A 17,719-nucleotide genomic window follows, 5' to 3' on the forward strand; every position below is an offset into this window, starting at 1 on the left:
ACCCTGAAGGGGTGAAGGGGCTCCTGCAAACGGCCCTCAGCCCCTCAGCCAGGATGGCCAGGCACCCCAGGGGGGACCCCTACCCTGAAGGGCTGAAGGGGAGCCTGAAAACAGCCATAAGCCCCTCACCCAGGATGACCACACCCTCATGGGGTGAGGGTCCCCGCTGGGGGGCTTGGCCAGCCTGAAAACGGCCCTCAGACTCTCACCCAGACTGGCCAGGCACCCCAGCAGGACCCCCCACCCTGAAGGGGCTGTGGCCAGCCTGCAAACGGCCCTCAGCCCCTCAGCCAGGATGGCCAGGCACCCCAGGGGGGACCCCTACCCTGAAGGGGCTGTGGCCAGCCTGCAAACGGCCCTCAGCCCCTCAGCCAGGATGGCCAGGCACCCCAGGGGGGACCCCTACCCTGAAGGGGCTGTGGCCAGCCTGCAAACGGCCCTCAGCCCCTCAGCCAGGATGGCCAGGCACCCCAGGGGGGACCCCTACCCTGAAGGGGCTGTGGCCAGCCTGCAAACGGCCCTCAGCCCCTCAGCCAGGATGGCCAGGCACCCCAGGGGGGACCCCTACCCTGAAGGGGCTGTGGCCAGCCTGCAAACGGCCCTCAGCCCCTCAGCCAGGATGGCCAGGCACCCCAGGGGGGACCCCTACCCTGAAGGGGCTGTGGCCAGCCTGCAAACGGCCCTCAGCCCCTCAGCCAGGATGGCCAGGCACCCCAGGGGGGACCCCTACCCTGAAGGGGCTGTGGCCAGCCTGCAAACGGCCCTCAGCCCCTCAGCCAGGATGGCCAGGCACCCCAGGGGGGACCCCTACCCTGAAGGGGCTGTGGCCAGCCTGCAAACGGCCCTCAGCCCCTCAGCCAGGATGGCCAGGCACCCCAGGGGGGACCCCTACCCTGAAGGGGCTGTGGCCAGCCTGCAAACAGCCATAAGCCCCTCACCCAGGCTGGCCAGGCACCCCAGCAGGACCCCCCACCCTGAAGGGGCTGTGGCCAGCCTGCAAACAGCCATTACAGCCAGTACAGCAGTGGTGGTGGGAGCCTCTCCCGCCTCCTCGGCAGCGCTAAGGATGTCCAACTGCAGCTTAGGCCTGCTCCCCGCTGGCAAGTAGACATCCCCCGAGGGCTCCCGGGCTGTCAGAGGGATGTCTGACTGCCAGCTTAGGCCCAATCCCCCCAGGGTGGGGGCCTAAGCCAGCAGGTGGTCATCCCCCGAGGGGTCCCAGACTTCGAGAGGGCACAGGCCGGGCTGAAGGACCCCCCCGAGTGCACAAATTTTTGTGCACCGGGCCTCTAGTAAGTACATAAGGAAGTAACTACCATGGAGTATCAGAAGTGTGAGACTGAAGGATGTATGAGATATAAAGGTCATGGAGGACATAAAACTGGAGAGAGGTCATGAATATTTCACGTGGAGCCCAGCCAGCGTGGCTCAGTGGTTAAGTGTTGACCTATGAACCAAGAGGTCATGGTTCGATTCCAGGTCAGGGCATATGCCCAGGTTGTGGGCTCTATCACCAGGGTGGGGAGTGTAGGAGGCAGACGATCAATGAGTCTCTCTCATCATTGATGTTTCTCTCTCTCTCCCTCTCTGAAATCAATAAATTACATTTTTAAAAAATATTTCACATGGAGGTAAAATGTAAGCGGAGTTTAAATGGATAAATAGGAGTCCACCAAGCAGACAAGGGGAGAAAGAATTTCCAGGCAGAAAGAACAGAATGTAAAGGGTCACAAATATATAATCACATGATGTATTCGGAAATATAATAATTTTTATTGGATAACTTAAATGCAAAGAAGATAGTGTTGAAAAGGAGAATAAAAACACAAGAACATGAAATACCATGAAGGGCCTGTGTGGAATACAATGGAGTTTTGATATAGGTGATGGGGAGTCATATTAAGGGGAGCAGCATAGCTCTGTTGGGTTGCCAGGTATCTAGTGATCAGGGAGGATGAGACAAACTGAAAGTAATAATCAAGCCTTTGCTCACTTACTGCAAGTGTGAACAAGAGGCCAAAAAGGATGTTTTGTTCCCCTTGTTCCATTTTCCCCCTACAGAATAGCAGTGAGCTAGGGTCAGGTGACATGCAATGCAGGTGGGGGAAATCTTCCTACTGCTGAGGAATTCTGGAAAAAGGTTCTGCCATTCGATGGACTTGAGGACCAGTGGGAGGGAAAGAGGGAAGGCTAAAAATGGAAAGTTCTGAGTCAGAGGGGAGGAAAACGTCTCAACAAAGGGCCTTCAAGTGGAAGCACCGGGCTAGGAATACAGTGTACATTCGAGCATGGCTGGCCGAGTGGAATGTTCTGAGTCCTTGCCATCCCAGCGAAAACCAGAATGCAGGACACTGGCTGTGCACCGAGTCCCATGTGGGGAGGGCAGCTTCTCCTGTGAGGCCTGCCAAGGAAAGCCAGCACATGGTCAGGCTGAAGGAGCACGCAGAGGTTTGGGCCTGGAGCCAGATTGCTCAGGTCAGCTCTTTCATCTCCAAGAATCACTCATCAACAATGTGGAAGATGGACTGTATGGAGAGGATTCACAGTGATGATGAGACAAGCAGTAATCTAGGTTGGACATGGAGACCTGAACTGATAAAGTGATTGACCCTAATCCATGTAGAAAAGAAAGTGATTCCAGGAAGTGATAGACTGTAAGAAAATGGGGGGCAGCAAGGGACTGGAAGACTAGGTCAGGTGCAGTGAGGGGAAGAGCTCAAAGGGCAGGGGGCAGTTATGAAGTGGGGTTTGAGAGCCCATGACTTCCAAGGTGGAATGACTGCAGGTTATTTCAAGGACAATGGTGTATTCAGGTATGCAGAGTACTAAAGTAGAGGAGAAGTCAAGAATACAAAGTTAGCCCTAACCGGTTTGGCTCAGTGGATAGAGCACCGGCCTGCTGACTGAAAGGTCCCAGGTTCGATTCCGGTCAAGGGCATGTACCTTGGTTGCGGGCACATCCCCAGTGGGTGGTGTGCAGGAGGCAGCTGATCGATGTTTCTCTCTCATTGATGTTTTTAACTCTCTATCCCTCTCTCTTCCTCTCTGTAAAAAAATCAATAAAATATATTTTTTAAAAAGAATACAAAGCTATAGGTCCTTTTTATCAAAGAAATCACTCAAGGTGATAGCAGATGACAGTGACAATGGGTTTAAGAATAACAGAAGTGGACCACATGAGCTTTTTGTTTAAGGATAAAAAGAGTAATTGTTTGGAAACAGTAGAGAGAGAGACTATTACTAACCCTCCCCAGTCCAGAGATATGAAGATGTGGAGGAAAGAGCAGCTTCCCAAGAGGGAATCAGAGACTAGAAAGAACTTATCTCTCGCCAGTGTGGCTCAGAGATTAGAGGGTCAGCCCATGTACCGAAGGGTCAGGAGTTCTAATCAAGAACAAAAAAAAATTTTTTAAACTCACTGGAATAGAAAAATACTTATTATTGTCTTTAAGCTCAGAAATAGTTTCTAAGAATGTCTGTGTTGCAAGAACTTAAAAAAAAAAAAAGAGGCCATTTAATTTACTCTAGTAAACCCACAGGACTGTACTTCCACCCTAAAAACAAAGCTTAACGTTTCTGGATAAGGCAATTTCAATAATTATAACCTTAAAAAGTAATCTTTTCTGCCCTGGCTGGTTTTGCTCAGTAGATAGAGCACTGGCCTACAGACTGAAGGGTCCTGGGTTTGATTCCAGTCAAGGGCACATGCCCCAGTTGGTGGGCTTGGTCCCCAGTGAGGGGGGGGGGGTGCTGGAGGCAGCCAATCAGTGATTCTCTCTCATTACTGATGTTTCTATCTCTCTCTCCCTCTCCCTTCCTCTCTGAAATCAATAAAAAAAATAGACATTTTTTTAAAGTAATATTTTCTACTACTTACAAAACCATAATTGAGGCTGTGCTTTCAGATGTTTACTCTGAAGCTTTTAATCGAACCCTACATCCTCTGGTTCTGTCCAGGAGGAAAAGTGACTCATGATCTATATCATTACTCTTCAAATAACATATAGTTCACCCTTTTCACCCTGTTGAAGACTTGCCTCTTGGGTCCAGCTCTATAAAATCCTAAAAAGAAATAGACATAGCTTTTCATTGGCCTAACATAAAAAGACAGACTATAAGCAGTAGCCTGGCTAGATCTGAAGAGGCATGATTAGAGTTCTGATTCATACATATACAATGGATTTATTCAAGGTGATTTATTAAGGGTGACCTGGCTGAGACATCTGTTATTAACTGATTACCAGAGCTAATTGGTCTTATTTGACTAATATAGATTAGTTGTTTCCTTCCTCCCTTACATATCCTACATGCGTACCTCCGCAAATTGTGTCATCCTAAGTTCTAAACTAGCGTTTCAGATAAACTCTCTACTTTAGTCATAAAAGGAATGATACCCACTACCTATCATTACTGAGCTGTTACTGTGTGCCAGATGCTGTGCTGCTTTATACAGAACTCATGAATCTCGATGACCTTCTGTGTAATGTAAAATATGGCAATTCACCTAGTAAATAAATTAGAATGCTTACTGTTGTACTCTACATATAATATTTTTAACTCATAGACATAATAAATAATAATAAATAAAATAGATAAAATAATATTTTGGATAATCTGAATAATTCACATCTCTTCCATTAAATATTTAATCAAATCCTTTCAGTCTGCAGGCCGGCGCTAAACACTTTAACTATAAAAGAGTTAAAATATCAAAGGTGTAGCCTCCTTTGAGAGTCCTTATCCCTTCCTGAAAGATGTACTAACATGTTTTAAAGTGGACAAAAGAATGGCAGAAAGAGTGAAAAATCAAGTCATATGAGAAATTGATTAAACCAATTAAGTATTATTTATTTCCCATTTATAAGGATGCTTTATAAAACTCTTTTTTTTAGAAAATAGATTCACCCACAGGACCATAGACATGGAAGCATAGAACAGACAGAGGAAAGGTGGGAGGGAGGGCGGGAAGAGATTAATCAAAGAACTTATATGCATATATGTATAGCCAGGGACACAGACAATAGACAGGTGAAGGCCTGGGGTGTGGTGGGAGTCCAATAGAAGGAGGCAAAGGGGGGGAAATGGGGGACATCTGTCATACACTCAACAATAAAATAAGTAAATCCTGCCTAAGTTGCTTCTTTCTTGAATGAATTTTAGCATTCATCAGAAGGATGATAATAAATACTTTAAATAATATGACAATTTTGAAAATTTATGTTTATCTTTCACAATGCTAATAAGTATGAAAGCAATAGTACTTACCTCCTTTGCACTTTTAATTTTACTCAGAAATGTATGCAGTTCCATTGTTTCCGCAAACAGTGCACGACATACTGCCTGATAATGATTTGGTGCCTCTGATTCAGTTGGGAGATGAGCAGCACATAACTACAGAAGAAGAAAATAATGATGCTTGTTTATTATTTGGGTTTTTTGTACCTTACTAGTAAAAACAGACACATCTAGTATATTTGTATTTTCACATCAGACAGCAAGGCAATTCCGCAATTCCCACTAGTCAAAGCTTAACGCATCACAAGACCATCAGTAAGTGGTCCACTAAACTAACAAATATCCAACAGCACCATCGAGCTTACTAGAATTAGTTAGCGCCTATTTGAAAATGATAGAATAATAGCAATGGATAGGTCAAGAAAACAAAGTAAAATAATCAGTTGTGATAGTTCAGATTCAGAATCTTCCTATAAATAAATGGATCACAATTGTTGTTTATTCCATTTTAAAAAGAAGAATGCATAAGTCAATTGAAGACATATGATAACCTTTATCAGATAAAGGACATATTAATACCTAAAAGTGGTTTTTAAAAGGCCATATTGAAGCTCTGAACAAATCACAGAATCGAGAAGTCTAAGAACTATTATCAAATACTGAATCATCAATTTTTTTAAGTGAAATAACTCTTGAAAGAAATCAGTACTATGTAAACTGCTGCTTTACCTTCATGACATCTCTATATGACCGGATAGCTGAAATTTTTCTCTTTTCATCTTCTTCATCTTCCAGGCCTTCATCTGCAGCCTCATAACCCTCATCATTGCTACCATCTGCTTCGACCGTGTTGGCCATGTGATCGATAAGTTGCTCCAGGGGAGGACTTAATTCTCTTTCTTCATTCTCCTTCAAACCATAGTCCAGTGCTTTATAAATAATAATACCCAAAGATTCAATAACCTAGAAACATTAAAAAAAGTGGTTAATGGAGGTGACTAAACATTTTTATAGAACTGTAAGACCTTCAACTGATTAGGGAGGCCCACACATCTTAGGGAGGGCAATCTGCTTTGCTCAGTCTACCAATTTAAAGGTTAGTCTCATTAAAAAACCCTTCCCTGCCTGCCCGCAATGGCTCAGTGGTTGAGCATCAACCTATGAACCAGGAGGTCATGGTTTGATTCCCTGTCAGGTTACATGGCCGGATTGCTGGCTCAATCCCCAGTTGGGGGAGTACAGGAGGCAGCCAATCGGCGATTCTCTTTCATCACTGATGTTTCTCTCTCTCTCCATTCCTCTCTGAAATCAATAAAAAAATAAATTTTTAAAAATATAAATAAATAAACCCTTCCCTATTAAAATACCAATGGCATATTTCATAGATCTAGAACAAATACTCCAAAAATTCATATGGAACAAAAAAAGTCCCCGAATAGCCGCAGCAATCTTGAGAAAAGAGCAAAGTTGGAGGGATCACAATAGCAAATATCAAGTTATACTACATAACTTTGGTTATACTATAAAGCTACTGTAATCAAAATAGCTTGGTACTGGCACAAGAACAGGCATATAGATTAATAGAACAGAAAAGAGAATCCAAAAATAGACCCACACCATTATGGTCAACTAATATTTGACAAAGAAGGCAAGAACATACAACGGACTAAAGACAGTCTCTTCAACAAATGGTGCTGAGAAAATTGGACAGCAACATGCAAAAAGATGAAACTAGACCACCAACTTACACATAGATAAAAATAAACTCAAAATGTGTAAAAGACTTAAATGTCAGTTGTGAAACCATAAAAATCCTAGAAGAAACCATAGGCAGCAAAATCTCAAACATCTCAGGTTGCGCAATTTTCGCCAAAAAATCTGCTAGGGCAAGAGAAAGGAAAAAAATAAACAATGGTACTACGTCAAACTAAAAAGCTTCTGCACAGTAAAAGAAACCATCAAAATGAAAAGGGAACCCAATGTATGCGTGAACATATTTACCAATGATACATCTGATAAGGGGTTAATATTCAAAATATATAAAGAACTCATACATCTCAACAAAAGGAAGACAAACATTCCAATTTAAAAAATGGGCAAAGGACCTAAATAAACACTTCTTCAACACAGATATAAGGAAGGCCAAGAGACATATGAAAAAATGCTCGAAGTCATTAATCATCAGAGAGATACAAATTAAAACAACAATGAGGTATCAGCTCACACCTGACAGAATGGTTATCATCAACAAATCAACAAATGACAAGTGCTAGTGAGGATGTGGAGAAAAGGGAACCCTAGTGCACTACTGGTGGGAATGCAGACTGGTACAGCCACTGTGGAAAACAGTATGGAGTTTCCTAAAAAAATTAAAAATGGAACTGCCTTTTGACCCAGTGATCCCACTTCTAGGACTATATCCTAAGAAACCTGAAAGACCAATCAGAAAGAATGTATGCACCCCTATGTTCATAGCAGCACAATTTACAATAATTAAGATCTGGAAATAGCCCAAATGCCCATCAGTAGACAAGCGGATTAAAAAGCTGTGGTACATTTACACCATGCAATACTATGCAGCTGTAAAAAAGAAGAATCTTGCCCTAACCGGTTTGGCTCAGTGGATAGAGCATCGGCCTGCGGACTGAAGGGTCCTCGGTTCGATTCCAGTCAAGGGATTGTACCTTGGTTGCGGGCACATCCCCAGTTGGGGGTGTGCAGGAGGCAGCTGATCGATGATTCTCTCTCATCAATGTTTCTAACTCTCTAACCCTCTCCCTTCCTCTCTGTAAAAAATCAATAAAATATATTTAAAATAAAAATAAAATAAAAAATATTTTTAAAAAAAGAAGAATCTCTTATCCTTTGAGACAGCATAGAGCAGCGGTTCTCAACCTGTGGGTCGCGACCCCTTTGGCGGTCAAACGACCCTTTCACAGGGGTCGCCTAAGGCCATCCTGCATATCAGATATTTACATTATGATTCATAACAGTAGCAACATTACAGTTATGAAGTAGCAACGAAAATAATTTTATGGTTGGGTCACAACATGAGGAACTGTATTTAAAGGGCCAGAAGGTTGAGAACCACTGTTCTAGAACATGGTTTGTTTTCAGCTTCTGTAAAGTAGTAACTGCTAATAATTTGCTCTTTTAAAATCTCAACCTTTGCTCTTGCTGGTTTGGCTCAGTGGATAGAGAATCAGCCTGCGGACTGAAAGGTCCCGGGTTTGATTCTGGTCAAGGGCACATACCCAGGTTGCAATTTGTTCATAGTTTTTTTTTAAACTATAGTCCGGCCCTCCAATGGTCTGAGGGACAGTGAACTGGCCCCCTGTTTAAAAAGTTTGAGGACCCCTGGATAAGTGAAGGCCTGGGAGAGGTTGGTGTGGAGTGGAGGGGGTCAATGGGACAAAAAAGGGAGAGGAGCCTGGCCCATGTGGCTCAGTGGTTGAGCATATGAATCAGGAGGTCACAGTTCAATTCCTAGGTTGAGGGCTCGATTTCCAGTGGAGGATGTGCAGGAGGCAGCCGATCCATAATTTTCTATCATCATTAATGTTTCTGCCTCTCTCCCTCTCCCTTCCTCTCTGAAATCAATTTTAAAAAAATTTTTTAAAGGGGAGAGGGGATATCTATAATACATTCAACAATAAAGATAAATTCTTTAAAAAGACTCTCAGATGAGATTAAAAAGAGAGATAATCTAGCAACATATTGTTCACCATAAATACAACTAAAACAAAAACGATGTTTAATAGTTGAGCATTGACCTATGAGCCAAGAGGTTACAGTTCAATTTCCAGTCAGGGCACACGCCCCAATTGCATGCTCAATCCCCCAGTAGGGGGCATGCTGGCGGCAGCCAATTGATGTCTTGCTGCTCTCACTCCTACTCCCTTTTTCTCTCTCTCTTCAAAAATCAATTTTTAAAAATCTTAAAGAAAAAAATTGTACAATTCAATGGTTGTTAGTATATTCAGAGTTATGCAATCATGACCACAACAAATTTTAGAACATTTTCATCACCCCAAAAGAAACCCCATACCCATTAGCAGTCACTCCCCATTTTTCCCTAACCCCATTCTCTCCCCCACTAGTATACAACCATTATCTACTTTCTATCTCTGTAAATTTAGCTATTCTGGATGTTTCATATAAATTGAATTATATAGTATGTGATCTTTTGTGACCTGCTTCTATCACTTAGCATGGCTCATTACATACTCCAACCACATTGTAGCATGTATCAGTACCACAATTCTTTTTATTGCCAAATAACATTATATTGCATGAATGTAACACATTCTCTTCACCCATTCATCAGTTGATTTTCAGTTGTTTCTAAAATTGCCTAATTTTAATAGGTAAGATTATATAAAAAAATTTTGCAGTAAGATTTTTCCAAGTAAATAAATATATCAACATAATCTATTCACTATAGTAAAAATATATTTAAAATGTTTTACTACAATGTATAAAATGTACTACTTATAGTTAATAGCATATTCTGACATATTATTTACTGATATTAAAACAAACAAGTTACCAAACTATGAATATAACTATCGCATAGAAGTTTTTATTTCTAAACCAAATCCTGCTTCTTTCAAAACTAGTTCTTAAATTCTGATTCTGCACCAGAGGTTATGACTTTTGTGCTGGAAAATTACTGACTTCACTTTTCAGTTCACAATTGCTTTCCTTGTTTCACTCTTTTTTTTAACCTCCATGGACTTGCTCCAGTCTACTTCACAGACCTTATTTCTTTCTACTCCCTTTCTTACTTGTACGGTGCTGACCTACTAATTGTCCTTACAGGCGATCTAAATCTTGTAGAAGCACTTATATTCAAAACTCTGCAAAAGTACACTGATTTTCCTAAGTCTTTTGTTTTTGAAACTTCCGTCTTTTACTAAGCTTTTAATTTAAAACTTCATCCCTCCTTCAATTTAAATTTTTCTGCTTTAGACGGGGTCAAAAAGTTTTCTTCTAATAACTGACAAGTTCCAAGGCACAAAAATCTCACTGGACTGTGTGGTCGAGGCCACATCTGTTTTGGTCACTGTTGTATTCTTGGCACCCAGCAAAGAGTATGCATAGTTATTCATGTATATTAGTAATATTTTGTTGAAAGAGTGAATAGTTCTTTTCTGACGAAACTCCAAAAGGCAGATGACGCCGGTGCTACGGAAGGGCCCAGGGGCCCCACGGCCCCGAAATAGGAGGTTGTGGCAATTTGGCAGTGGCATTAGGGGCCGGGGTCACGGCTGGGGTCAGGGCAGGGGCTGAGGCCGTGGAGCTCGTGGAGGCAAGGCCGAGGGCAAGGAGTGGATCCCTGTCACTAAGCTGGGCCTCCTGGTCAAGGACATGAAGATCAAATCCCTAGAGAAAATCTGTCTATTCTCCTTGCCCATCAAGGAATCTGAGATCATTGACTTTCTCTTGGGGGCATCCCTCAAGGATGAGGTCTTGAAGATTATGCCCGTGCAAAAGCAGACACATGCTGGCCAGAGGACCCAGTTCAAGGCATTTGTCCCACTGGGGACTACAATGGACATGTCAGTCTGAGTGTTAAGTGCTCAAAGGAAGTAGCCACTGCCATCCGTGGAGCCAGTATCCTGGCCAAGCTCTCAATTGTCCCTGTGCGGCGAGGCTACTGGGGAAACAAGATCGGCCAGCCCCACACCGGTCCTTGCAAGGTGACTGGCCGCTGTGGCTCTGCACTGGTGCGCCCCATCCCGGCCCCCAGGGGTACGGGCATTGTCTCGGCCCCTGTGCCCAAGAAGTTGCTGATGATGGCCGGCAGTGACGACTGCTACGCCTCGGCCAGGGGCTGCACTGCCGCCCTGGGCAACTTCGCCAAAGCCACCTTTGATGCCATCTCTAAGACCTACAGCTATCTCACCCAGATCTCTGGAAAGAGACTGTGTTCACCAAGTCTCCCTATCAGGATTTCACTGGCCCTCTTCTAAAGACCCACACCAGAGCTTCTGTGCAGAGGACCCAGGCTCCAGCTGTGGCCACCACATAATTTTATGCCAAAAAAAAAATAAAGTGAATTAAGCCTGCTTTAAAAAAAAAAAAGAGTGAATAAAAGAAATGCAGCTTAAAGTAGATTTTATAGTAATAGCTAACATCTATTGAGCTTATTTACATGTGTAAGGGCCTGTGCTAAACATTTTTATGCATTATCTTATTTAATTCTCATCATAGTACTATTATGGAGGTACTACGAATATTATCCCCTCCCAATTCTAGAGATAAACAAGTTGAGATTAAGAAAATGATTAGGTAGCCCTAACCGGTTTGGCTCAGTGGATAGAGCGTCAGCCTGCGGATTCAAGGGTCCCAGGTTCAATTCCGGTCAAGGGCATGTACCTTGGTTGCGGGCACATCCCCAGTGGGGAGTACGCAGGAGGCAGCTGATCGGTGTTTCTCTCTCATCGATGTTTCTAACTCTCTATCCCTCTCCCTTCCTCTCTGTAAAAAATAAATAAAATATATTTTTTAAAAAGAAAAGAAAGCCGAAACCGGTTTGGCTCAGTGGATGGAGCGTCGGCCTGCGGACTGAAGGGTCCCGGGTTCGATTCCGGTCAAGGGCATGTACCGTGATATTAAAAATAAATAAATAAATAAATAAAAAGAAAAAGAAAAGAAAATGATTAAGTAAACAATGGAGCCAGAACTCAAACCAGGTCTGCTTCAAAGCCCATGAACTTAACCAATGCACAGCTCTATTCACACAGGCAAAGGCAACAGAGCTAAAGCCAGGAACAGAAAGTGAAAAAGGAAGACACTCGTGACCACAGACCACACTACCGGGGTACTGAGGGAGGAGGTCCAATGGCAACTTGCCCCTCTGGGGTTTCAGTAGAGAAGGCAGGCCTACTCTTTCTACAACCTTTCTTCAAACAGACACACAGGACAGAAAAGGCACAAAAATTTCCACAGTACATAGAATGTTTCTCTCAGCCCCAGGTGCTGAAATTGCTCTTATGTAAAACTAGCTCATTCTGAGCAGTTCACCTCATAATTTCTGAAGCAAAAGGCTTCTGTGCTAAACTGAAAAAACAAACAAGAAAGTACAACCTGAGAAGAGTCAGGGCAAGGACAGCCGCTAATAACCAACTGCCAGTTCCTTCTGGTTCTACTCCAGTCATAGCCACCACCTCAACATTCACTTTTATCTGTCAAAACAGGGAAGCAGGGACCAGTATTTTTAAGGATTAAATTATGTTTTGCTACACAGAGAGTACTTTAATGTCACTACAATATTAGGTTATCAAAATATGTACTTTTCCATTGTCCTCACAGACATTTTATCTTCATAAAGCAAATTTGTATTAATAAGTAACAGAGATTTGCAATCTTTAAAGGCTTAAGTACATAATAAATATACTTTCAGGACTAGCTGAGCTCTGAGGATATTTTAATCTTGCCTCTTTTAGTAACATTTTTCCAAAATGGCAACTGAAATGCCATTTTAAAAGGCATATCTCATAACTTCTGAATGGGTTATATTCCAGAGTTTCCTTTGATGAAGTCTGGAAATTAGAAATTAATTTTTTTCAATAAAAAAATTTATAAACTGTTCCTTAAATGGAAAGTACATTGCAAAAGTGGTCTGGGCCCCATGCACCCCCTCTAACCCTTTGAGCCCCGAGCAGAGAGAACAGCAGCATCAGTGCTGTGCAGGTCTTAAGAACCAGCCGTGAAAAGTAGCAGCGAGGAAAGAAAGCATGAGGATTCCCAGAGGAAGCCATTCTCAGCACAGGCGGGCAGGAGTGCTGCTGCTTCCCGGCCAGACAGGCCAGAGGGCCACCCTTTCTTGAGTCCCGCCCTCCTATAGGCATGTGTTACTGCTTGTAGTTTGTGAAATGGGTTATGCAACTCATGACTTCTTCAGCCTTAATATAAACTCACTAGGGAGTACTTAGCCAAAATTATATCTGTAAACAACATATAACCATTTATTATCCCCTTTATTTTTACAGATGAGAAAAGAGATTGTGCAGATTATTTGCCAAATGTCACAAAGCCAGTGATACAGCAGTGAAGCGAACCGAAACAAATCCCTGCCCTCCGAAGCTGACATTTTAGAAGAGAGACAATAAGCAAGATTATCAAATAAATTACAGTATTGTTGGATGGTGCTACATGCTGTGGAGGAAAATACAGTGTAAAGTGCGGGGTGGTGGTGGTGGTAGCATGCAATTTTAAATAGAAAAGTCAGTTTAGACCTTACACCAAATAGTTAACATAGAAACAACTGGAAGGAGGTGAGAGAGCAGCTCTGTGACTATCTGGGGAGATAGTTTCAGGCAGAAGAGCCGGTGCAAAGACCCTGAGGAGGGAGTGTGCCTGGACTGTTCTGTCAATAGCAAGGTGACCAGTGTGTCTGAAGAAAAGTGAGTAAGAGAAAAAGTATGAAATGAGAAGTAATGGAGGGCCAGGTCATACAAAACCTCATTGACTAATTGTTTGACTTTTATGCTAAGGGAAATGGGGAGCCACTGAAGGTTATGAGTAGAGGATTGACAATGACACAATTTATGACTAAAAATGAATGCTTCTGGTTCTTGACTGAAAATAGACTCTAGTGGAATAGGGCAGTAGGAAGGAGTGCTGGTGAGAAGTGGGCAGTGTTCCGTTATATTCGGAAAGTAAAGCATTTGCCAATAGATGGATGGTTAATTATTAGTAACCAAAGAAACTCCAAAGTTTCTGTCTTGATCAAATATGGAAGACTTAAAGAATAGCAGGTTTGGAGGGAAATCAGGAATTCCCTTCAGGCAGATTAAGTTTGAGATGCCCATTAGATATCTCAGAGGACTGGTAAACTGGCCAGCAATTTCAGAGGAGCAATGCAGTTTTCAGGTATCAAGTCGTCAGCACAGAGATGATATTTAAGACAATCAGGCCAGATGAGATCACTGTCCTAGATTCAAGAGCTTGAGTATAGATAAAAGAATTCACCAGGAATGTTCTTTTTCTGAGATAATGAAGAATTGTCAGCAATTTGAAATTACTTACTAAAGATTCATTTGAAGAGCTCTTTAAATGTATAATACTAATAATCTGTTAAACCAGTGTCATCACATTTTACACAAAGGAATAATCCCATTTTTCATTCACATATAGGAGTAAGATTATTTTTGTATATTTGTTCATCAGAAAAATCAGATCATTTCTAAAAGTGAGTTTACAGATCATCTAATCCAATCCTTTTGTTTTACAGAAAGGAAGCTGAAGGTGAAGAGATTAAATGACCTGCCTAAATTCACACAACTAATCAATCAGTGGCAGACTGCAGTATCCAGCAGCCCCTTCTACTCTAACGCTACGGCTTTTTCTAATGGAGGAATTCCAGTTGGTTATCTTGAAAGGGAGTGGTTCCCAGCCTGTTTCTATCTTCAGACACCTGATCATCATTCATCACAGATGGCGATATAATCGCCAATATAGGGAGAGAGTTCAAGGGGCTGAAAAAGCTCCTCAGGAGACTCAGACACAACCCCTTCACCCCCAAAGGTGAGCATGTCCAAGTGGGAATCACTGCTGTAAATGAACAAAGAAGGAAAAGAAAGGATAATTGTCACTTAATGACAATATAGAGAGCTGTGAAGAATTCAATTCTATCTTCTGAGCCTAATCAAGTGCTTTTATTTTTGAAGTTACTATTAGGTTCTCCCCTGTCCAATCAAGTATCTGCTATATGACTACTCTTCTTGTTACCTGATCAAAGCCTGATTATTATGAATCACTAGCTACAAAATAATAATAATAATGGCCTTTAGCTTTATACTATAGTTTTAAATCAATTTAAACCATAATTACAAAACACTCATCAGAGTTAATAGTTAATCATAACTTAAGATAGGGTTAAAACAGGGGTCCTCAAACTTTTTAAACAAGGGGCCAGTTCACTGTCCCTCAGACTGTTGGAGGGCCGGACTATAGTTTAAAAAAAAACTATGAACAAATTCCTACGCACACAGTGGCAGCAAAAAACCCCCGGCGGGCCAGATAAATGTTTTCGGTGGGCCGCATGTGGCCCGCAGGCCATAGTTTGAGGACCCCTGGGTTAAAATATAGTCTAGTTGCTTGAAAAATAAATTCTCAACTTAGAAAAGTTAAGATATGAGAATTACTAACATTATCATATAAATACCAATAAAGACTAATATATTAAGAATTTAGCCGAAACTGGTTTGGCTCAGTGGATAGAGCGTCGGCCTGCGGACTGAAGGGTCCCAGGTTCGATTCTGGTCAAGGGCATGTACCTGGGTTGCGGGCACATCCCCAGTGGGAGATGTGCAGGAGGCAGCTGATCGATGTTTCTCTCTCATCGATGTTTCTAACTCTCTATCTCTCTCCCTTCCTCTCTGTAAAAAATCAATAAAATATATTAAAAAAAGAATTTAAACATATATGGCTAAACATAAATGCATAATACTAAAAATTAGTCAAAGTTTAACAATATGACATAATAGTTTTGAAAATATTTTGTATACTACTAGTATAAAGCACTTTATAAATAAAAGATATACTCATCTGATAAATAAAAAATATGAGATCGTTAAAGATCACCACTTAATGATACACACTGGAAACTGGGGATCTTTCATGCATTCATTCATTGAAAAATAAATTTACTAAGTTCCTGCTATATACCTGGCACTGCACTTAAGGGATGAGAAACGCAACAGGAAATAAGGCATAGCTCCTTTCCTGAAGGTGGTTATAGTCTAGAAAGCATGCAATTAAAATGCAGCAGACTGAGTGCTTCTAGGAGTAAGTACAAAATGCCACCTTTGAAGCACATTGGAGGGACAACTAATCCAGTCTGGGAAAACTTCCAAGAAGAAATGGCTAAACATAGGACATTAACTAGGCAACGTGGGAAGTGTGTTATGAGCAGAAGGAACAGCATTGCAAATATCTGGACGTAAAAGATGAGGCTTTCAAAGCCTTAAAAGTGGATCAATCTGACTAAAGTAAAGAGTGGGAGAGGAAAGGAATGAAACCAGAGCAGTGTGCATAATCAAACATTCCTTTAAATGAATAAACAGCCTAAACATTGAGCAATAAATGATTGGTTAAGTAAATTATAGTATATCCACATAATAGAATATTATGTAACCATAAAAATTTTATAACATATTTGAAAACATGAAAAATATTCATTAAAACAAGTCTCTATTGAGCATCTATGACTACACTGAAAATTAGATTAGATTATAAACCCATATGTTCACGTGATCCACTTATGAAAAATATTTACATGTACATAGGAAAAAAAGATAAAAATCACAAAATGCTAAATGCAATTACTGCTGGGGAAAGAGGGTTACAGGTGGCTTTTCTTTTTTGCTTACATTTATTTTCTAACCTTTCCTCCTATTATTAAAGTTAGTATAAACAATCCAAATTAGCCCTAACCAGTTTGGCTCAGTGGATAGAGCGTGGGACAGAAGGGTCCCAGGTTCGATTCCGGTCAAGGGCGTGTGCCTTGGTTGCAGGCACATCCCCAGTGGGGGGCGTGCAGGAGGCAGCTGATGGTCGTTTCTAACTCTCTATCCCTCTCCCTTCCTCTCTGTAAAAAAATCAATAAAATATATATATATATTTTTTTAAATCCAAATTAGGTTAGAACTTTTCCCATAAGGCCAAGTACTATGAAAATAAAAGTATACATGTAATTCACCCATTACAGGGTCGGGGAAATGGTAGACTTCTAGAGTTGTGTCTGTGTTTTAAAACCGACTGACCTTTATCTGCTTTGTACCAAACACCGAAATACAGATACAAAGATAAATGAGAACCAGCCCTTCCCCTGGAAGTGCTTACAGTCAAGCAGAGTAGCAGACATGCAAACAGAAAGTACAACAGGGTGAGGGAAATATTAGAGATATTACAAAGTACTGTGGAAGTACTGAAGACAGACTTTTGTGGAAGTGTCAGAAATATGAGTATACCACTCCTGACAATGTAGAAACTGCTCTTTAATATCTGCCCCATGCACTCCATTGAGTCCCATTTATCCCACTCACCTTGACCTATTTGCCACAAAAAAAAAAGGGAGGGAGTTTGGAGAACACACTGCACCAATTATACAAACTGGGCTCACAAAGCCATGCTGATGTACTAAACCGGCTTTACAAGGAGCCAATTGTAGGAACTACACAATGACCCACTCAAGAGATATATTATCAGATCGTCTCCTGTTCCTTAGCATTCTGGGTTGTCAAGGGCAGACATGCAGTCGGGTCAGACTACGTATGAACAGGGAGCTTTCTAGTAAAGCCATATATCTAGAAAAGAGGAAGCCCAATTTTACTCACCTTTTAGTGAAAGAAAACAGAAATGAAGGGCAAAATAAAAGTCAGGAAAGAAGACTAGGGCCCGGCTGGTGTAAACCAGGAGTTCAAGGTTCGATTGGGTCAAGGGCACATGCCCATCGATTGGGTCAAGGGCACAT

General features: G+C 41.9%; 1 protein-coding gene across 5 annotated transcripts in view; it reads right to left on the reverse strand.

Annotated features, from left to right (window-relative positions):
• Window positions 1-17,719, reverse strand: part of SPIRE1 (spire-type actin nucleation factor 1) — a 146,699-nt gene that overhangs the window by 57,456 nt on the left and 71,524 nt on the right. For all 5 annotated transcript variants that reach the window (XM_014540273.1, XM_014540275.1, XM_014540274.1 and 2 more), the window contains 2 exons: window positions 5,965-6,198; window positions 5,266-5,391 (listed from right to left, as the gene is read on the reverse strand). In XM_014540273.1, coding sequence (XP_014395759.1) covers window positions 5,266-5,391; window positions 5,965-6,198 — 360 coding nt within the window. The remainder of the gene's footprint in view (window positions 1-5,265; window positions 5,392-5,964; window positions 6,199-17,719) is intronic.

The sequence above is a fragment of the Myotis brandtii genome, unplaced genomic scaffold, assembly GCF_000412655.1.
Source record: "Myotis brandtii unplaced genomic scaffold, ASM41265v1 scaffold240, whole genome shotgun sequence".
NCBI classification, from domain to species: Eukaryota; Metazoa; Chordata; class Mammalia; order Chiroptera; family Vespertilionidae; genus Myotis; species Myotis brandtii.